This window comes from Mandrillus leucophaeus, unplaced genomic scaffold, assembly GCF_000951045.1.
Source record: "Mandrillus leucophaeus isolate KB7577 unplaced genomic scaffold, Mleu.le_1.0 Scaffold39, whole genome shotgun sequence".
Taxonomy (NCBI): domain Eukaryota; kingdom Metazoa; phylum Chordata; class Mammalia; order Primates; family Cercopithecidae; genus Mandrillus; species Mandrillus leucophaeus.
In genome coordinates, this window is record NW_012104142.1 from 3,519,488 (window position 1) to 3,540,701 (window position 21,214).

Here is a 21,214-nt window from a genome sequence, read left to right on the forward strand (position 1 = left end):
GTACTAAATGCCACTGAACTGGACTGTACTGTATTTTTATCTTTTTAGAGATATGGTCTCCCTCTGTTGCCCAGGCTGGAGTGCAGTGGCACGACCATAGCTCACTGCAGCCTCAACCTCCTAGGTTCAAGCAATCCTTAGCCTCACACATTGCCCCCTCTTCCCAGCCTAATTTTTAAAACTTTTTTTCTTTTTTTTTTTGGATAGATACAGAGTCTCGCTATGTTGCCTAGGCCGGTCTCAAACTCCTGGGCTCAAGGGATCGTCCTGCCTCAGCCTCCCAAAGTGCTGGGATTATAGGTGTGAGCCACCGCGCCCAGCCATAAATGCTGTTTTTGTGAAAAATAATACCAAGGGTAAGAATAATCCGAGTATTGCCAGCAGATGGTGTTTATAAAGTTTTTATTTTCCATTTTCTTAAAAATAACATTTGATTTCCTTTATGCATGTGTGGAGTGTACTTGTTTCCTTAGGCTGAGTAATAGGCAGATAAAGACGACACGAGGCAGCGTCCCCAAGTGGAGGCGGGGCGGGACGTGAGAGGATCGGGTGCAGGGGAAAGGGATGGCTGGATGACTCACGGGACGCTTGAGTGCCCATCAACGCACACACACAGTCTAACACTTGGTTTTTCGATTTTTTAAAGACATCTAAAATTACTGAGAGATACAATTTCAGCACTTAAATCTACAGACGGAAATCCAAGCACTTGAACACAATTCCTAACTCTAAGCTCGGTTATTGCACATCACACAGTTTAAGCAGGCTTCAGGCTGGAAAGCAGTTTGCTCGCTGGGAACTTCCTCGGGATGTCTGGGTCTCCTTCTGCACCCGTGGTGTCTCTCCCCTGGGACTGCCACCAGCCTGCAGCCTCTCAAGGACCCCGGGAATCAAAGCTCAGCCATTCGTTCTCCCCAAGGGCTGAGGGCTCGGGCTTTGGTGAAGCAGGGGGTCCCGTGTTGATGCCAACAGATCCCACCCCCTCCAAGGTGAAGTTGGAAGCAGGTGGAGCTCATGGAAGGTTGAAGCCAGGCGGGCTGGAGTGAAGAGGTGTGACCACCCCCGTGTGGGACAACAGGGGGCAGTCAAGATGCCACCACCCACCGCCCCTCCCTTCCAAGCTCCCAGGCCATGCTTCCTTCTCCATCACCCTTGGACCTTCTCTGAGTGGTCTCTCAAGGCACATTTATTTTCTGTGCTCCAACCTACCAGATCTGACATCCACCTCCCCCAGCACCCACGGGCCAAGGAGGCCTGGGGCAGCCAAGGGGAGTTCCAGGACCAAGCAAGCAAGAAACCGTTCTTTGAACACACAGTTAAGCTTCTTCCAGCATGGCCCTAATTCCCTTACCTGCCTAAGCCAGGGGAGTGGGGGCAGGAAGAAGCAAGGCATCGAGGAGAGGGTGCTGGAGGGGCTGGGTGGCAGGCCCCTTGGTCAAGGGCATGAATCAAGGAGCTGAGGAAGGACCAATCTGCAACATTGATCATGAGGAAATCTTAACCTTGTCTAACAAGAAGCCACTTGGAGGCCGACCTTCAGCCCCACTGGGAGCTGCTGTTCTGTCTACCTTTTGAGGGGCCCAGTCTCAGTGGGGCAAAAAGCAGTGTAGAGGCTTCAGAGACAGGCAAGGCCGGACCCCTGCAATCCTGCCAGAGGCTAGTTCAATCCCTTTTGCTTTCTTCCTAAAACATATTTACAAGGACACACAAACGTGTACAGTCAGAAGACCCAGAGACAGAGAGAGCACGTGCCCCAGGAGCAGAGGGCGACAACAAGAGGACAGGGAACACCCTTCCTCTGAATTCCTTCCCTTCCCAGGCCCCCCAGCATCCTTAACAACCTCCCCCCCAGTAGGAAAGTTCCAGAACTCCAGCTAGGGCAGAGGGAAGAGACAGGTAGACTTCAATCCTAGCAAGAGCGAAGTTTCAAGTAGCTCCGAGTCAGAGGTGCGGCTGCCTCAGAGAGCAGAGGGCTGATGTGGAACAGCATTTCCCTGAACTGAGCCGGGGCTGGAGGGGGAGGTGGAGGACAGAGAGAGGACAGGAGGAAGAAGGGGCTGGGGGACCTGGAATGGCACGACACCTCAACAATCAGAACTGGGCTGCGGAATGGGAAGCGGTTTATGGGGCTAAGTGGGGCTCTGCTATTTCCCCCAAGAAGGACTCGGAAGATGTTGATTCCAGGGCAGAGTGAGGGGCAGACAGGGTGAGGCTCTTCTGTAAAGTCCAACAGACACTCGCAGATGCTGGGAGGCTGGGGACTGCCAGGTTGGGAGCTTCACCCAGAGAGCCTCACCACATTGACCCCACACCCGCCACCCACCCAGCACACAGGAGGCCCCTCCTCACACTCCCAGGCCACCAAGATGGCCCCCAGGTTCACACACAGGCACACACACGCACGCTGCTCTCACGCACTGAAGGGCATCACAGCCCCAAGTCTGGGTAAGAAATTCTCCACCAAAGGTGTTAAGGAATTTGCTTCCATGGGGAGAACTTGACAGGTGGGGGAAAACAGCAACAAACAAGCAAAAGAAATGCACGGGGCCTTTTCTCATCTGGTGAGATGAGCTTACACTGCTCAGGGGATGTTGGGAACCGCGAGGTGTGAGGTGTGGCCGCAGAGCCTAGCTGCACCTGTCCTGTCCCCTCTGACTTCTCACTTTTCCGTACTGCAGGCTTCAAAACAGAGCTTGGGGAAACCCTTCTGCTGGGGCAACCCTAGGGGATCTTCAGAGGGGCCAGAAGGAAACTCCAGGGGGCTGCGGGGAGTGGGGCTGGACATGGCCTGTGGGTGGCTCTCCCCCGGCAGGAGGAAGATCATGGTCTCAGAGCGCGGGAAGCCTGCAGCCTTCGACAGCTGCTTCTCTCTGGGGTCTCAGGGACAGGTCTCTCTGTTGGTCTGGGCAGGACGGGAGTGTTAAGGGTCAGGGAGGAGGTGGGCACACACACCCCTAGCCTAGACCCAGGCTCTTCGCCTGCTGCTGCTGGCCCTCAGGCGCCCTCAAGTGGACGAGGGGACCCCAGCAAGGGGATGAAGGCAGGAGCAGCACTCCATGGGATGGGCTGCACCAAGGGGGAGCCAGGCAGAGGTCAACTGTGTAACCACCGCCCAGTGTCCCCAAGAGAGCAGCCCAGACCATGGCTCCACCACGAGACCCAGAGAAAAGGGACAGGCTATTCCAGGGTCTGGGATTCAGAGCTGCCCCTTCTCAACTCCTAAAAGCTCCTCCAGTCTCTGCAGCCACAGCCTCCTCCTGCTGAGCCGACCCCTCTCCCCACCCTGTTCCACCCGCACCACCTGGGCCCCCTGGGACAGACCTTGGACAGCCTGGCAAGGCACCCTGTCCCCGGCCTCTCAGCTGCTGCCCTCCTCCTCCGCCGCCGCCACCTTCATCACTCTGCCTTGGGTCAGGAGAGTTTCTCCAGTGCTTGGGGATCAGCAAAGGGACAGGGCTTGCTGTGGCTGGGCGTCCTGGCCCGTCTCATCTGAGGCTGGTGGGGATGTCACACCGCATCGGCCCAGTTTTGGGAGGACCTCAGCCGGCAGACAGCTCCCTGCCCTCCCTCCCCTTTGCAATGGGGACAGGCTCGCAGGCCAGAGCTTGACTTCAGAAGCAAGAGGCAGAAGGGCAGGCAAGGGCCGGTCGAGCCAGGGTAGGAACCCAAGGGGTCAGGGCTAGGCTGGGGGACGCGGCTGGGGGCATCTCATTTCATGGATTTTGACCTGTCAATTTGTATTTGTGTGTGAATGTATTTTAAAACCAACAACAAAAGGAAAGAAAACAGCTACAAGGAGGCCGAAGCGGCCTTTGGGTGACTCACTCTGCCAGGAGCAGTGTGGATCAAGGACACATTTGTCAGCACATGCCACACACACACGCACACATACACACGCACGCACACACGCACTCACACTGTCACCCATCCCAGCCATCTGTGCCACACTCATGCCATGCACACTCACACTCCCGGTCCCCCCAGGTGGAGCAGGGTCCTTCTGACTGCATTTCCGGATCCGTTCTCGAAGCTGCCTGCTGCTGCTCAGAGCTCTGCTGTTAAGTCCCCCCGGCCGCCGGCTCCTGAGGGCATCTACCAGATGTAGCCCCCGTCGTCAGCCTCGCCTGCCTCGCCCTCCTCCTCCTCGGCCTCCTCGCCTGCTTCCTCCGTCTCCTTCTCCTCCTCGTCCTCCCAGCCAACGCCGCTCCCAAAGTCACCCGAGAAGCCCACGATGTCATCTGTGAGGGGACCAAGCCAACAGGGGGTGAGGGAGCTTCTGGTACGCCCCCACCTGGCATCCTATGACAAGGGCCCCCCAGGCCCGGGCCCCCAGCGGGCCCCCAGCAGGCCCCGAGCCGCCCAGCCCGTACCGCAGTCGGGGCTCCCATGCGTGCGGGTGCCAGTCAGCTCCAGGCCCAGCTGGTCCACACACCAGCAGTCGCCGCTGCTCTGGTCACACTGCATCTTCCGGTAGTAGCCATCCTCGTCGCAGCTCGGGATGAAGATGCCTGAATGAGATGGGGCCAGGCAGGTCAGAGCAGGGACCTGGGCTGTGGGCCCCTCAGAGAGGTGACCTCCAGCTCTACTCGCTGGAGATGAGGACACCCGTTTCCTTGAACCACTGCTCAGGCCCCTGTGCCAGCTCCCGGCCACCCCATCGGTTTCCCTGACTCTGTGGCCCAGATCTTCTAGGACAGCCAGTCTGACTTCACCGGGTTCGACACTCTCCATCCTCCCACAGTTCCTCCAGCCTGGCTGTCCCCTGCCAGGAAAGCCCAGCCTTCTCCTCCCAGCCACTCGGAGTCTGACCTGCCTCCAGGGCCCACTTGCTTTCCTGTAGGCCCTGCAGCTGAAGGTCCTGGGTGCCTGTGTACAGGTCACACTGCTGGTTCTATCTTTTTGGTGTGTCCATTTGTGTGTTGTGTGTCTCCTGACTGGCCCAAGCTAAAGGGTTATGAGGCCGAGGAGTGCGTCTGTCTTGCCACCCGCTCTGAGCTGTGTCTGTTGCTGTTGTATCTCTGGAGAAGGCCCCCAGGTGTTTATGGAGTATGTGAGGGAGTGTCTCTCAGGGAGCCGCCTCACTCAAACACTAGTCACACGCTTGCTGAAGGAAACTGAACTTGAGGGTTCCAGCGTCCTTCTGTATCCCAAACTCTAGCTCCGGCATGGATGGGCATAAAATTAGTGCCTAGAACACGCTTTTCTGGGGCAGATTGGGAGGCCCTGCCCCCCACAAGGATAGACACAGGAAGGGGGCATCCCTCTCCTGTCTTCCTAGGCCAGGGCCTCCTCTGGGCTCCATGTCTGCCATGAGGCCCAAGGCTTGAGCCACTGGGTCTCAGACGAACCCAGGAAGCCGTCCCCACCTCCTCCTCTGAGTGCCTGGTCTGGCCCCTCACCTGGCTTCTTCTTGGCAGCCTCCTGGATCTGGACGCGCTCCAGCTCCGCCAGGCAGGGGGGCTCTGTGGGGAGAGAAGCAGTCTCTGATGGGGCTGTCCCCTGGTGCTGGGGGGACGCACTGAGCCCTTCAAGGCTTAGAGACCCAGGCAGGGGCTCTGCAGGATGAAAACACCCCGTTTCTGACACAGGGCCACCCCACAGCAGGGGTGGGAAGCACAGGAGCTCTGTGGCATGAAAACACCCAGTCTCTAATTAGGGGAGCTCATCCCACAGCTGTGGATGACCTGAGGTCCCCAAGAAGTCCTAGGGACCCATGAGAGGAGTAACGGGATTCAGAAGAGGAGGTGGGGTGAACACATAGACACCCAAGGGTGAGAGACCCCAGGGGAACGTAATGCTAGAGGGAATGTTAGAGAGAACTCCCAGGCCTGAAAATACAGCCACACGCTACATGACAACATTTCAGTCAACAATGGATGGTGGTCCCATAAGATTACAACACTATTTTTACCGTACCTTTTCTGTTTTTAGCTGTTTATTTTATTTTATTTCTTTTTTGATGGACTTTTGCTCTTGTCTCCCAGGCTGGGGTGCAATGGCGCCATCTCGGCTCACTGCAACCTCTGCCTCCCAGGTTCAAGTGATTCTCCTGCCTCAGCCTCCCAAGTAGCTGGGATTACAGGCGCCTGCCACCATGCCTGGCTAATTTTTGTCTTTTTAATAGAGACGGGATTTCACCATGTTGGCCAGGCTGGTCTCAAACTCCTGACCTCAGGTGATCCACCTTCCTCGGCCTCCCAAAGTGCTGGGATTACAGAAATGAGCCACCACGCCCAGTCTATGTTTAGCTATGTTTAGATGCACAAATGCTTACCATTGTAACACCACTGTAACAATGGTAAGCATTTATGTGTTACATGTTATGTGTCTGCAGTATTCAGCACATAACATGCTGCACAGGCTGTAGCCTGGGACCAATGGGCCAGGTGCACAGGAGGCCGCACCACCGGGGTCTGTGGAAGCACTCCTGTGATGCTTGCACAGTGAGGAGATCACCTCATGATGCATTTCTCAGAATGTATCCCCCTCATTAAGTGACGCATGACTGTAACTGGCAGCCAGCCTCTAACTTGTCTGCGACCTTGGGAAGTCCCCACCTCTCCAAGCTGGAAGCCTGCCTGGTTGTAAAATGAGGACAGTTCCCAGCCTCCTGCCCAAGAAAGCTGCTGTACAGAATGGATGGAATGGCCTTCAAAGGCCTGGAAAGTCGAAGTGCTGGAGTGACACAGGTCACAGGAGGGCTGGGCAGTCAGAGTGTTGAAACAGATCACAATACCACGCATTTGCAGAGGGATTTGTGAATTACACGGTGCTCTGCACAGATTTTCTTGGCACATCCTCACAACAGGCTCCAAGATAGGTATTGTTATTTCCTGATGCAGATGAAGAAGCAGAACTTAGAAAGATTTGGTCACTTGCCAGGGATCCCTGACTAGCGTATGGTGGGGCTCGGGCTGAAGCTTTGGGCCCTGACTGCCGATCCCCCACCAAGATGGGGAGAAGCATCCAGCGAGGAACACCAGGGGTTCCCCAGCTCCGGCCGCACAGGTCAGGTGAGCCCTGGGGACCTCGGTCTCCCCAGAGAGGACTCTGGTTCCAAAGCTCTGGCTTCAGGTATATTCAGCTGAGAAATTTCATCACATCTCTAAGGTTGATGACAACGTATGTAATCACTTATTGGCGGCACAAAACGTAAGATGTGCCCAAAAGAAGAATCACCGAGAAGCAAATGCATCTTCAGCTCTAAGACCCTCACTTACACAGCCCTTTCCCAAGCCCTCCCAAGGGGCCCCAGAAAGTTTACATTTGTAATTTTTCATACCCTTTCTTTCCTTTTTTTTTTTGAGACAGGTTCTTGCTCTGTTGCTCAGACTGGAGTGCAGTGGCACAATCTCAGCTCACTGTAGCCTCAACCTCCTAGACTCAAGTGATCCTGCCACCTCGGCCTCTCAAGTGGCAGGGACCACAAACGCATGCCACCACGCCTGGCTATTTTTTTTTCTTCTTCTTCATAGAGATGAGGTCTCCCTGTATTATTTGGGCTGGTCTCCAACTCCCAGGGTCACATGATCCTCCCACCTTGACCTCCCAAAATGCTGGGATTTTTTTTTTAACTCTTTCTTAAAGAAGACCTCCAAAGGTATATAAGCGTCAGGACCCACAAAATCTGGATCCGCCTGGGAGCCTGCCAAGTAAGGGAGCTGAAAGTGTTGGCTTCCCCGGGCCTTAAAGGATGAAGCCCTGAGGGAGTGCAGGAAGTGGGCAAGCTGGGAAAGTGCTGAGTCTGGGGACGTAGCCAAGAAAGAGCCACTCTGACTTCCCAAGAGAGCCTGGAACTTCAGGCAGAGCCCACACGGGTGAGGCAGGGGCCTGGGAGAGGGGTCACACTCACTCTCCCTCCAGAAGCAGAAGCACCACTCAGCAGTGGAGACCCGGCCATCCTTGTAGGTGTCACAGGAGTTGAAGAAGGGACGGATGCAGACCTCGTACTTGTCCAGGTTGATGGCAGCCAGCTCCGTCTGGTCCAGGAAGAGGTCGGCACTGGTGTCCAACTTGGAGAACATCCAGCCAATGGAGTCCTTGCAGCTGGCCCCCAGGCTCTTGTCCAGCCCTGGGAAAAGACCAGGTTCAGGCATGATTCATCTAGCTCTTCAGTCGTTTCTCCAGCCCTCCAGCCCTCCACCTCACCATCAGCCCCAGCCCTCTGTTCTGGGTCTGGGCAGCTTGGAATCTAACCATGGCATTAACAAACTCGAGAATGGCCAGGGGTCCTTCCTTTCACCTCCACATAGGACTATGCCTGAACCATTCAAAACCCTGTTCTGAAAGCCCTTCAGGGAAAAGAATTCCTGCTTTCCCTGGGCTACCCATGTCAGGGTTTAAGCTCCCTCCACCCATGTTAAGTTCTTCCTACTAGCTAACTAGTATCCCTCCTGCTCTGGTGGAAGTCGACCTCTTTGGGGTGAAGGTTCTTTTGGGGCCCAGATTGTAGGACCCAGAGTCCAGCAGGAAGGAGCAAGGGTGGGCTGGCTCAGCATACACCTGTGTCCTCAGCGCCTTCCCTATCTCCCTCCCTCCTCCAGGCGGAGCAGCAAGCTTCCTACCGCTGGCCGGACTGGCTGCACTGCTGGCTGAGCCATTCTGCTTGGAGTTCTCATGAAGGAGCTGGAACCAGTCCCGCAGCCGATCTCCCAGGTCAGCCAGGTCCTGACCGGTGCAAGTCTCTGCAGAACAGAGAGAAGGCATGGAGGGTGAATGTGCAGTGGAGCAGCAGGCTCGATCTCAGTCTGGGATCCTGCCCTACAGGCCAGGAGGCTGAGCAGGGGTCAGGGAGGCAGCAGCAGAAGGGAAGGTGGAAATCGGACTTCCTCTTGAGTCCTCTCCCATCTCCCACCACCCACTCCTTCCTAGCATGAAAAACACACAGCCCAGATTCCCTGTGGCTGAGTCCCTCCCTCTGCCCATCTTCCAGGCACCCAGTGGGGGAAACGAGGGCTGAGCCCAAGCCTCCTGCTCTGTGTTAACCTGGACCTCTGACCTCACAGCTCCCTGAAGCCTTTCTGCATTTTTGCCACTTCCCTCTTGCTCTGCACACCTCTTCTACCATCCTAGAGCCCTGAAGGAAGTGCCAGGAGGCCCTGCAGCGCCCCCAGCCTGGTGGCCCAGTGCTCTCCTCACCTGGTTTGCCATCAGCAGTGGAGGTGGCCGCCTGCTCCGTGGGGCAGGGGCAGGGGCCCTCGCATCGCACCGCCAGCTGCTTGTTGCTCAGGCACGCCTGTTGCTCCAGCTTACACTGCACACAGGGAAAGGTGGGACAGGGGACTGAGGGCTTACCCCAGGGGTCCCCACAACTGGGGTCACCCTCAAGCCTCCCATGGCAGCCACATCTGCCTCCCCCCATGGAGCGCCCATGAACAGCCGGAAGGGCCCCTCTTGGTCCCTCTGCAGACCAAGGTGCACGGTGGAGAGAGGCAGGGCCCGGGAAGCGGAGTCCAGAGCTGGTCCTAGCCATGCAGGCTCCCATGTACCTGCTCGGCCCTCTCTGAGGATTTGTCCCTCCCAGGACACCCATCTCCCCTTCCCTCCCTGCCCTGTCACCCCTCCCCTGTGTTAGCTGTCTGTCGCTCCCCCTGGTTCTCATGGCCTGTTCCTTGGTCCCTGTGTAATCAGCCATCAGCCCTTCCCTCAGTGATCTCCCCACAGTCACCCCAGTGGGCTTTTCTCAGCTCTCCTGAGAAGACACAGCACGGCCTATGGAGCATCTAACAATTCCTCGGCCTTCACTGAGAACTGCTTCTGCCACAGCTGCCTGCTAAAGCCAGGTTCTGAGAGGCGCTCATGCACTCCTCATCATGAAAGCCTTTCTCCTGGTCATATCTCTTTCTTCTCATGGGGCGGCTGCTAATGGGAAGCGGGTCATCACAGCACTCGATAACATTGTCTCACTTGGGAGGCTTGGGTTTCTCCTGCTCAGCAGAGAACAGCAAGGCGCAGAGAGGCCCAGTGACTTGCCCAAGGCCATGGGCCGGGGTGAAAGCCAGATTTCCTGCTGACTCCACCTCCCTAAAGGACAGCATGATCCCGAACCGGGCCACACTGCAGCGTCCTGCCCAGACCTTGCCCTGGCCTTGGGTCGTGGGACACTAGCTCCTCTTCTTCTCCTGCTCCCTCTGCCAGCTCTGCCAGCTCCTCTGCACCCCTCCCACCTCCTAAATACAGCCTCTGCCTTGGCCTCTTCCTCATTCTCTCTCTCTCTCCTCCCTTTCTTCTCCCTGGTGACCTCATCCCCACAGCAACGTCAATCATCACCCACAGCGGGTGACTGAAATCTGCATCTCACTCCAGGAAGGCCCCTCAGCCCTGGCATCCACTCCGAGCCAGCTGTCAGTGCCCTCCCAAACCAAGCAATTCCTGACTCCTTGTTGCCAGTAAAAACATTCATAATCAGCATCTGTATTTCTATGTTACTTTTTTTTTTTTTTTTTTTGAGACAAGGTCTCACTCTGTCGCCCAGGCTGGTGCAATCATGGCTCACTGCAGCCTCGAACTCCTGGCCTCCACCTCAGCCTCTCAAATAGCTGGAATCACAGGCATATGCCACCACACCCAGCAAATTTTTATATTTTTTGTAGAGACAGGGTCTCACTATGTTGCTCAGGCTGGTCTCACACTCCTGGACTCAAGCAATCCACCCATCTCAGCCTCCCAAAGTGCTGAGATTACAGGCGTGAGCCACCATGACCAGCCTAAAATTTTTTAAATGCTTTCTCAAATATTGTCTCCTGAAATCCTCACAAAAATCCCCACAAGGTGCGAATTCATTCTCCCAGTCAGTTCCTTCTTCCATCGCCTTCTTATGGAGGATTATTTCCTGCTGCCCCAGAAGGCTCCTGCTCACTGGTGAACACTGGCGCCTCCCTGTGGAAATCCTTCTTTCTTCGCCCTCTAACAATTGGATGCCAGAGCTCCTTCTTCCACAGCCATGGACACTTGGCTGAGGCTTCCCTCAGTTCCTTTGACTTGCAGTTACCTGACCGCAGAGTCTCTTCCAGGCCCCACTCCCTACCTGCACCTGTCCGAGGTCAGGGACAGACAGGGTCTGGCTCCAACTCTCAGGTAGTCCCAGCCAGGGCTGCAGGTGGCCCCAGTATGGCTGGCTGCATTGAACGCACTGACCTTGCCATCTGGCCCCACCTCAGTCCTGGAAACCCCTTGGGAGGCCCCAGCTGGGTCATCCTTTCTGCTTCCTGTGGCCTCGGGTGACTCCACCCCCACCCTACCTGGGGCCAGGGCTCCTCACCACAGAGCTGTATGTGTGGCCATCTGATCCGCAGACAGAGGCAAGCTGGGCCATGTGGCAGGGCTTGCAGATGGAGTCTTTGTTTCCATGGAGTTTCACGGTCGGCTGCTTGATCCTACAGGAGAGGGTGGGGAGCACACCAGGGTGGAGGTGACAATGAGGAAGGAGCAGGGGAAGGGAGGGCTGAGGAGACCTGTTCCAACAGGAAGGCAGCAGCAACCTCCAGCAGATCAGCCCCTTCCTGCCCCTGCCCACCCTCCCCACACTGCTGCCAGACCTTCCTCCAGCTCAGAGGGTTGAACCAACTGGGCAAGGCATAAATTCCCCCAGCTTCGCTTCTTCCAGGCTTCACTGAGTCCCATGGGGCCTTCAGGTAGCAACTCCAGGTCTGACAGCCAGAGGTAAAAGGGAGTCACACTTCACTTAAGGGGTCAGACCGAATCTGAGGTTGCAAACTGATGACCTCTGGGCCATATTTGGCCACCAAGGGTTTTTTGTTTTTTTTTTTAATTGAGTTATTTATGCACTAACATTTACCAAATGGGAGAGTTCACATAAATACCTGGATTCTTGGCCTTTCTTTGAAAAATGGAAGACGTGGGAGTCCTGGACCTGCATTCCCACATAATGGGCCAGGGCCAAGAAGGAGCTGCCAGGCCTGTGCTCCACAGAGCGGCCCGTGAAAAAACCGCTCTTCATGCATTACATTACCGGCCACGCCCCTGCAGCCTTCTAAGACTGCAACTCCATCTTTCATCTTCTGTGATTCAGGAGAGAAGGGAGGGAACTGGAACCTTTTCCAGGGTCTTGAAGCCAGACAGAGCCTTGTCCTTGGGCTGGAGCTAAGACTTCCTTTTTTTTTTTTTTTTTTTTTTTTCCCAAGATGGAGTCTCACTCTGTCACCCAGGCTGGAGTGCAGTGGCGTGATCTTGGATCGCTGCAACCTCAGCCTCCCAGGTTCAAGCAATTCTCCTGTCTTCAGCCTCCCAAGTAGCTGGGACTATAGGCACAAGCGACCATGCCTGGCTAATTTTGTATTTTTAGTAGAGGCAGGATTTCATCATATTGGTCAGGCTGGTCTCGAACTCCTGACCTTAGGTGATCCACCCACCTTGGTTTCCCAAAGTGTTGGGATTACAGGCGTGAGCCACCACACCCAGCTGGAGCTAAGGCTTCCTTAAATGTCCCTCACTCCTTTCTCCTCTGCAAGCTACAACCTCTCACAAGCCACCACCTTAAATATTTCATGAAGTCACAGCATGTCAAAGCTGAAAGGAACCTCAAATTATCTAGTCTAACCTATTTGTCTTAGAGATACTACATCAAGGCCCAAAAAGGAGATGTGACTTTCCCTGGATCCCACAGTGTTTGGTAATTGTTCTTATATGGTGTGGCTTTCTCCTCACTCATCTCTTGAATGACTTACTTTAGGTGAAGGCAGCCGCCATGTTGTAAGGACACTCAAGCATCCCTATGGAGGGGTCCACATGACCAGGAACTGAGGCCTCCCACCAAGAGCATACGAGTGAGCTTGGAAGTGGATCCTCCAGCCCCTGACAAGCTTTCAGATGAAACAGCCCCAGCCAGCACCTTGATTATAACCTCAAGACAGACCCCGAGCCAGAACCATCTAAGAGAACAATTTCTGGATTCCAACCCTCAGAAACGATGTGAGATAATACATATTTGCTGTTTTAAGCACTAAGTTTTACAATTTATTTCACAGCAGTAGATGGCTAATTCATAAGGAGAGGGTCAGTTGAGCCCTTGCTCTTTGAACACACCCCCTCCAGGGCTCCCACCTCCCCAAACCCCTCACCTGTGCTCCAGCTTCTTGCGACTGATGCACATAGCCCGCTGGTAGCCCTGGGCGATGCACACTTTGTGGCGGCTGCACTTCACCTTCTGGCAGGGGTCCTTGGTGGTGTCCAGGGCTACAGGGGCACAGAGTCAGGACACAGGTCACCTGGGAGAACCCAAGAACCTCCAGCCCCGCTTCTGAGCTGGGAGCCCTCTCCCTCCAGCAGCCCTTGATAACCAGAGCTCCTGAGCTCAGGAGTCCCACCCCTACCAGGGCCTGGCTGCTCAAGGAGCCTCCAAGCGGGGTCAGGGCTTGCCCTCTGGTCTCAAGTCTTCACACTTGTCAGTCACCTTCCCCCACCGGGAGAGTCATGTTACCTTCATCTCCTTGCTGATTGTCCTCCCAGCTCTTGATGTAGTCGTCCTAGAGGACAGAGAGGGACAAGGGAGAAGGGAAGGGCTAAGATCCATATCCCAGAGGTTCAACTGCGGGGCCAAGGAGAGGCCGGGCCAGCAATGCCATGTGCCAATGGCCGTCATCCTGGTGGCTGACTCCTGTCCACTCAGGCCCTGCCAGCTGCCTTCCCCACACCTCTATCCCTGTAAACCCATGTCTAGAATCCTTTCCAGCCTCTCCCGTGAGCTCCTTATTGCCCCCGCGCCACACTGGAGGCTGGCAGAGAAGGCAAGTCAGAGTGAGGGTGTGGAGGGACAGGAGGGGAGGGGGTGTGCTCTGCAGAGAACACACAGACTGGGCCCCCGGCAGTACTCACCTCCACTTCCTGGAGATCAGGGAACAGCCGCAAGCCATGGAAAACGGAGCAGGAGGAGAAAGGGAGAAAGATGGGGATATCAGTGTGAGGCCCTCTGGTGTTTCTGGGGTCCCCCGCCTCGTCATGTGGCCATGGGTGCTGAGCAATGGCCTTTGATGGCTGTGTTCCTCTGACCCCCAGGAACCCCAATAGGAGGCCAGTATTCTTACGTCTTCACCACAGACCTTAAGACTGGCCTTAGGAGAAGAAGAGGCTTTTTCTTTGAGAGGGTGGGGCACCCCCACTCCATTCCCAGCCCCACCACCAGGACAGATGTCCAAGGGGCCCACACTGCACGGGAACAGAGCTTCTCATGCCTGTGCCCTGGGTGTCCCAGAAACTGCCTGAGAAACGGTGCACTGTCTGTCTCCTGCGAAGGCCCCTTCCTTGTCAGTCCGCTCTCCTGACCTCTGCCCACCATGTGAGTGAGGCGGGAGGAAGGCCCTCTCATCCAGGCTGCAAAGGGATGCTTTTTGCTCAAGGTCTCACTTCTCTACAGAGCTCAGCTGGTGCACGGAGTGAGTGGGGAGGCCATGCCTGTGATGAGGCTTCCCCAGTTATCACAGGTCAGCTTCAAATCCTCAGAGGCAGAGGACCCAGAAAGGGTCCTACGAGGTCACCTGGTCCAGCCCCCTCTTTGTGCAGGAGAAAGCCCAGAGACAGGAGATGACCTGACCCAGGTCCTCCTGTCACAGAACCCAGGTGTCCCGACACCCAGCACAGGCCACTCTTCTTGCTACAACACACTCTCTGAGGCCTAAGACACAAGGGAGACCTTCTCACCCTGCTCTGGCTGCAGAGGCCTCTCGGGCCATGGACCACAGAGTGGCCAGAGGCAGAGCACCTCCCACCCAACCCAGCTCCCTGGTAAGAACACTCAACTTATCTGGCTTCCTCCCTTTCCCCTACAGGGCAGAGACAGTTGCTAAAAAACACCAAACAGTCCCAGGGCACTCCTAGTGGAAGCTTTGCCAGGCAGGCAAGGAGGGGGCCTCCTAGGCCTGGAGGCTGGCAGTTACAAGGACCAGCTGCCCACTTCCTCTGAGTGGGGCTCCAGGAGGGGCTCTGGGAGCTAGGGGGGAGAAGGGCATGAGAAGTCATGCGCAGCTGCCCCCTTCATCCTGAGTTCTGCCCTAGCCCAAAGGAACGGAGAGGTGCAGGGGTGAGCAGAGCTGTCAGGTCTAGGGGAAAAGCACACGGGGCCATGGCACCAAAGGGCACCCACATGCATGCAGCAGTGGGCACACAGAACCGTGCCTAAAGGGCTTTGAAATCCCAAGGCCTTCAGGCTTCTGAAGCCTCCCCTGGAAGCTGGCAAGCATCAGAGCAGGCAGGGTGAGGCCTCCTGGACAAAGGCCAGAAGGGGCCAGACCCGAGCAAGCAGTTGGCATCACCACCAAGAAAGACACGGTGTGCACAGGCATAGACCCGAGTGCATGCTTCTGTGCGTGTGTGCATTTATGCAGACCCAGGTGCACTCATGCAAACTCACAGGTCTGTACTATGTAGCGTGTGTGTGCAGGTGCGTTTGTGTGTATGCACATCCTCATTTATGCACAGGTGGACATATGCACACACGTGTGTAGCTACAGTAGGAAAACAAGAACACTAATAAGGACACTGTTCACCCAGTGCCAGACGGTTTTTATCCAGAAACAAGGTGACAAAACCCACTCTGTGAGCAGCCTCCAGTTTCGCACTCGAGGCTCTCCCTCAGGCTGGCCTTCCTGCCTCTTCCGCAGTGCGAGAGGGAGGCAGCAGGAGATGGGAAGGAGGGAGAGGGTGGGAGGACCACAAACTGCTCCCATGAGGGCCCAGGCCGGCTCTCTCCCACTCTCTCCTTCTTTCTCTTGCTTTCACCTGCGTCCCCGTGTGTTCCTGTGTCCCTTTCTCCTCTGTCTCTCTCACTGAGCCTCTTCCCCACCCCTCTGCTCGGCCCACACCTGGCCCACACATACCTGTCCCAGCAGCCAAGAGTCCCGCAGCCCCTGGGCCCAGGAGCAGACAGAGGATGGCTGCAGGGGTGCTTCCTGGGAGCCTGCGGGGCACCTGGCCTCACACCCCCCCCATCCCTGGGGCTTGACCTGAGCACTCCTGAGCCCCTAGGTAAGCTTCCGCGGAGGTACCACTTCCCTCATTTGCTAAAACCAACGAAGCCTTCTCCAGGAGCTCCTCGGGGTGCCGGGGTCCTCTCCTGGGGGTCCACCCCACAGAAGATAGAGGGAGGCCAAGAGAGGTGCAGCTGCTGAGGCCATGATGACAAGGGTTGGGGCAAAAGTGGCAACTGGTCTCCATCAGCTGGGGTCTTCCCATCTGTACCCATCATCCCCTAGGGCAAGGGTGGGGACAAGACTGTGCAGGTGACAGGAAATGGCTGGGTTCTGGGAGGGAGGTATGAGCCCTCAACCATACCTGCCCTCAACCAACAAGATCTGTGTGCCCATAACCCACCTGCCCAGAGTGGGAGTACGGAAGGCACCTCCAGCCCCTGGGCGTCATCTGAGGCCCCTGATACTTCCATCCTCTGGCCCAACCCTGCTGCCTTAACCTCCAGCCAGGCTGTGAGTGGAATCTTTGGGACTCAGTACACAGTGGATTCTCAAAGATCAAGACCAAGAATTTCTGATTAGAAATTTGGGGGAAAGTGGGGATGGGGTGGGAGTTCTAAGAAAGGGACTTCCCCAGCAGCTCCACCATCCCCCACTCCCCTCCTGACTCAGTTGGCAGGGAGGCAGCCCCTTCTGTGCAAAGCACTGCCCCAGGTTCCAGCCTCGGCTTTTTGCCTCTGCTGTGGCCAGGCTGGGTGGGAGGGATGGAGGGGCCCCGGTGGATCTGGATTCCAGGACCCTCACTCCCAGGAGAGCAAAGACAGCCAGCCAGAGAGGGACGAGGAGAGCAGGGCCCTGGGGTCCTGCAGATCCCCAGGCTTCCCCTGACCAGTGCACCTTGGGCAAGCACCCAACCTCAAGGGGCTCAGTGCCTCACGGCACCACTCAGAGATTAAAGCAGATGGCACCTGTGGGGTGCCTGGGATCCAAGAAGCACTTAACAAATCAAAGCTGAAAAGGCCCCGGACTGCGGGTGGGGAAATGGGGGACAGAGATGCCACATGAGGAACCCCGTAAAAGTGGAGAGGGAGAGGCCACCACGGGGACAGCAGAGACCATAGGCGGTGTGAGAAGAGTCCCCTAGGTGGTCTTGCAGGGAGGAAGGATGAGGAAGTCCTGTGGGCAACTTGGGAGTGGCCACTCTGAGGGCAAAACCCAGGGACACACTGAGGGCCCCTGAGGCCAGGTGTGGGCTGGTGCCACCTTTAAGCTGATAAGAAGGTGTTTGTTGGCAAGTGCGAATAATGCCTTTCAGTGCAGCGTTGGGTGTCTATTTCTGGCACCCCAGTGGGCTCATTAGCAGTTGTGAGAAATAGTCTCATCAGGGCACCTGGGGCTTCTCAGGAAACAGAGGCCCCGTTCTACACCTGAGAGTGCTGGCAGGTGGCTCTGCTGCCAACTTCACCTGGAAAATGGGGATTTGGAAGAGCCCATGGCTTGTATTGCATGGTGCTTAGATATGCTTATCTATCTATCTATCTATATGAGTAAAGCTTTTAATTTAAAAACATTTTTTTTAATAGAGATGGGGGTCTTGCCATGTTGCCCAGGCTGGTCTTGAACTCCTGGGCTCAGGCAATCCTCCTGCCTTAGCCTCCCACAGTGCTGAGATTACAGGCGTGAACCACTGTGCCCAGCCTGCATGGCGCTTTTAGAGTAAGTTCTCTCCAGGAATTTGGATGGGTCTGCCTTTTGTCTTCACAGTCCTATGAAGTAGTCAGAGCCAACAGGATCAACACCAGAAGAAAGGAGAAAATGAAGGTTCAGAGAGGAACAGCAACTGGCCAGAGATTGCAAGACAAAAGAGGAACTGAGCCAGGGTTCCCCATCCCCTACTCCCACCCCATAAGTTAGAGTATCTCTCCTTGAGAGAGGACCAGTGTCTGCACTGAGGAGGAGGAGGTAGAGAGAGGACATAGAAGGGGCATTGGACCAGGAGTCCACTTTCAGCCTGGCCCACGGCGTGTCCTCAAACAAGTCACTTCCTTACTGTGCCATGAGGACCTCAGTGGTGACTGTGCCTTAGAATCAGCCGAGGAGCTCTTTATTTTTATTTATTTATTGAGACAGGGTCTTGCTCTGTCACCCAGGCAGGAGTGCAGTGGCACGATCATAGCTCACTGTAGCCTCAAACTCCCAGGCTCAAGCGATCCTCCTGCCTTGCAAGTACCTGGGACCACGGGCATGTGCCACCATGCCTGTCTAACTTTTGGTGTGGTTTTTTTCATAGAGATAGGGTCTTGATATGCTGCCCAGGCTGATCTCCAACTCCTGGGCTCAAGTGATCCTCCTGCCTCAGCCCCCCAAAGCACTGGGGTTACAGGCATGAGCCACCGTGCCCTTCCCCGAGGAGCTTTTTAAATCTTCCAGCACCCACGTGCTACCTGAGACTTCTGGAATCCCATGGGCAAGACCCAGCTTGGGCCAGGCTTCTGCGCTAGCTCTAGGCAGGCAGCTTAGAGACCACTGAGCCAGCCATGAGGCCTCAGGTCCTTCCCGCTCTGTGCTTATGTCTAACACTTTGCTGATGTTCTTGGGTGTCTTCACCCCAAACACGGGGCCTCTGGGATGAAAAAGAGCAGCCGTTCTTCCTCCCTCCGAGGGTGCCTCACACAAAGCAATACAAGGTGCGCTGAGGAACAGGCTGGTCCTGGGAGAACCCAGGCTCCTGCTTCCCATTCCAGGCCTGTTCCTGCAGCAGGCTCACAGTGCCACCCTTGCCAACCCAAAGACTGTCCTGCCCCTTCCCCTCCCAAATCCCTCTTGCCTGCCCTCCCTGCCCTCCACCCACTGGCCTGGACCACCCCAACCCAAACAACTGCAGCGCCTCCTGAGGGTCTCCCTCCTCCCACCATCTTCCACATGGCTGTGGCCACCCAGATCCTTCCAGAACACAATTCTGACCCGGTCTCTCCCTCCTTGAAACTGAATATACAGTTTGATCTCATTTTGGGGAAAAAGAAAGTGAGTAAGTGAAAAGGATTTACACCAAAATGGTAATAGTCATTTCCTCTGCTGGGTAGGAATACAGAGAATTCTGACATCTTTCTGCTTTTCCCCAACTTTCCCCAAAATTTCTGCAATGAACATATATTACTTTGTAATAAAGGGAAAAAACATAATCATAATCATAATAAATATAAATAATAAAATAAAATAAATTCTAAAAATAATAAAAAAATATCATAAGTATTATTATTTTGAAAGCCCTTCACGGGTTCCCTGTCACCTACAGAAGAAATTCCATCTTCTCTTGATCTCTCCCTGGCTACCCCGGCTCCAGGTCCCTCCTGCAAGGTTCCAGCATGGCCAGTACAGCCTTCGCCATTTGGAATGCCAGTTCACGTCAGCCTCAGAATTTCTACTCATCTCCCAAAACCCAGCTCGGCCATCATCTTCCCGAGCCCCACTCCTTATCCTTCAGGCCAGCTGCGCCTCACAGAAGTCTACCATTGCTCCAGTGACACCGGGCAATGTCGCCTCCGCCTCACTCCGCCCTAGTTAGATGGCCAGTTCCTTGGATGCCCTCCTTGAGGGCAGAGATCATGTAAATTTCTTCTCTCTATGCCCAGCATCTAGTAATACACACTCCTAACACTGGCTGACATCTTTACAGCAATTACCACGTGGCAAGCATTATGCTAAACATTTTACATTCATTGGCTTGTTTCCTCTTCACAACAACTCTAAGAAACATTACTATTATTATCTCCATGTCTCAGATGATAAAATTGAGGCTCAGAGAGGTTAAGTGACTTATGCAGGGTCACACAGCAATTGCAAAGGAGAAGAGTGCTGCACCCAGAACTGTGATTCCAGAATCCATGCCTCTAACCAGTACTCCATGAATGTTAGCTGATGAAAAAAGTTCCAGGCCAGGGGCGGGTCCCAGGAGGCCCAATCCCAGCCCACAGGTGGTTTCTCCTACCACACCAACTCAGCTTCAAGCCCTAGGCAGGGAGTTTTGCAGTTAGGAGGGGAGGGTCTGGCGGTGGAAGAGGAAGACACCTGGGGGCCCCCGTTCTCCAGGCATTTTTCAGAAACCCCTTCACACGACCCCTGGTTTGACTGGTTTGGAGCTAACCCATCTCCAGCTTTGATCTCTGCAGCTCAGCTCAGTTGCCATGGAGACGGTGCCCACTGCGCCAAGCTGGGGGAGACAGCAGTGAGTGCGCAAGCCTAGTCAGGCTTAGGGGGCACATGCTGGGTGTTTCCAAGTGCTGTTTACTTCCTGTCATTTTAATTAGCACCCAAATCACCCGCTCACTTCACAGCTTGAATTAACCCAATCTCTCCCAGCTTCTCCATCTGGTGGGAAGCTTGGGGCCCAGCAGCGCATCAGCAAAGAAGAGCAGCCCTTCAGACTCTGGCTTATGGGGTCAAGATCCACCTGCTTCTCTGCAGCACAGTGTGACAGGGAGACCTTACCCCCTACACCCCTCACCACCAAGGACTCGGGGGCTTGGGCTCCTGCTTGGTCTTGCCACTGACTGCCAGCAAGTGAGTTGCTTCCCTTGCTGGACTGGCTTCCTTGGCTGCAAAATAAGGAAGACCCCCTTGCCTTCCCCTCTGAGCTACAGAAGAACCCGAGCAATCATGTCTGCAAGGGCACTTTGTGAACTGAAGCTCTGTACTTTCAAAACACACAAGACAGGACACCTGAACCCCGGGTTCTCTGGCACACACCCAGGGAGCGTAGGGGCAGGGCTGGGCAGAGGCTCTGTAGGATCTCAGTGTTACAAGGGGCCTCAATATGGATGTCTGACATTGTCTCCACTTGCCACACAGCCAGAAGCACAGCAAGAGGACGGAAAGAAGATGGTCATCATAAGACTGAATACACTACAACTTCCCTAACCTTGTTACGGCATTTCTTCATTTTTTAATAGACCAAGAATCTCTAAAAATGGAAGTGGGCCAGGCCTGGCTCAGTATCTGAGAGGCCCTGTACCTGCCATTATTTTGACCTCATTCCTCAGGCAAGGGAGCCTGTGATGGAGGCCAGTCCACTGAAGAAGGCCCAGGACTGGAAAGAAGCTGGCCTCTGTGGCCTTCTCCTGCCCTCCCTGGAAATAGCCACAGGGCACAGAGAGAAGGACCCAGAAAAGAGCGAGGCGGGGCCCAGTGGCGACACCTGGGATCCTCCTCTGCTGAGGATTAACACTCCATCACACACCCGGGAGAGGGCACTTGGGGAGGCAGCGTCCCTGCGAGGGGGTGGGGGTGGCTGGGCA

At 55.4% G+C, this 21,214-nt stretch overlaps 1 protein-coding gene across 2 annotated transcripts in view; it reads right to left on the reverse strand.

The window, feature by feature from the left end:
- Positions 1-385: 385 nt before the first annotated feature.
- Positions 386-21,214, reverse strand: part of SPOCK2 (sparc/osteonectin, cwcv and kazal-like domains proteoglycan (testican) 2) — a 29,786-nt gene continuing 8,957 nt past the window's right edge. For both annotated transcript variants that reach the window (XM_011991092.1, XM_011991091.1), the window contains 10 exons: positions 13,834-13,842; positions 13,439-13,484; positions 13,080-13,194; positions 11,261-11,375; positions 9,139-9,253; positions 8,565-8,684; positions 7,853-8,071; positions 5,400-5,462; positions 4,371-4,508; positions 386-4,238 (listed from right to left, as the gene is read on the reverse strand). In XM_011991092.1, the coding sequence (XP_011846482.1) occupies positions 4,093-4,238; positions 4,371-4,508; positions 5,400-5,462; positions 7,853-8,071; positions 8,565-8,684; positions 9,139-9,253; positions 11,261-11,375; positions 13,080-13,194; positions 13,439-13,484; positions 13,834-13,842 (1,086 nt within the window). In that variant the 3' untranslated portion in view covers positions 386-4,092. The remainder of the gene's footprint in view (positions 4,239-4,370; positions 4,509-5,399; positions 5,463-7,852; positions 8,072-8,564; positions 8,685-9,138; positions 9,254-11,260; positions 11,376-13,079; positions 13,195-13,438; positions 13,485-13,833; positions 13,843-21,214) is intronic.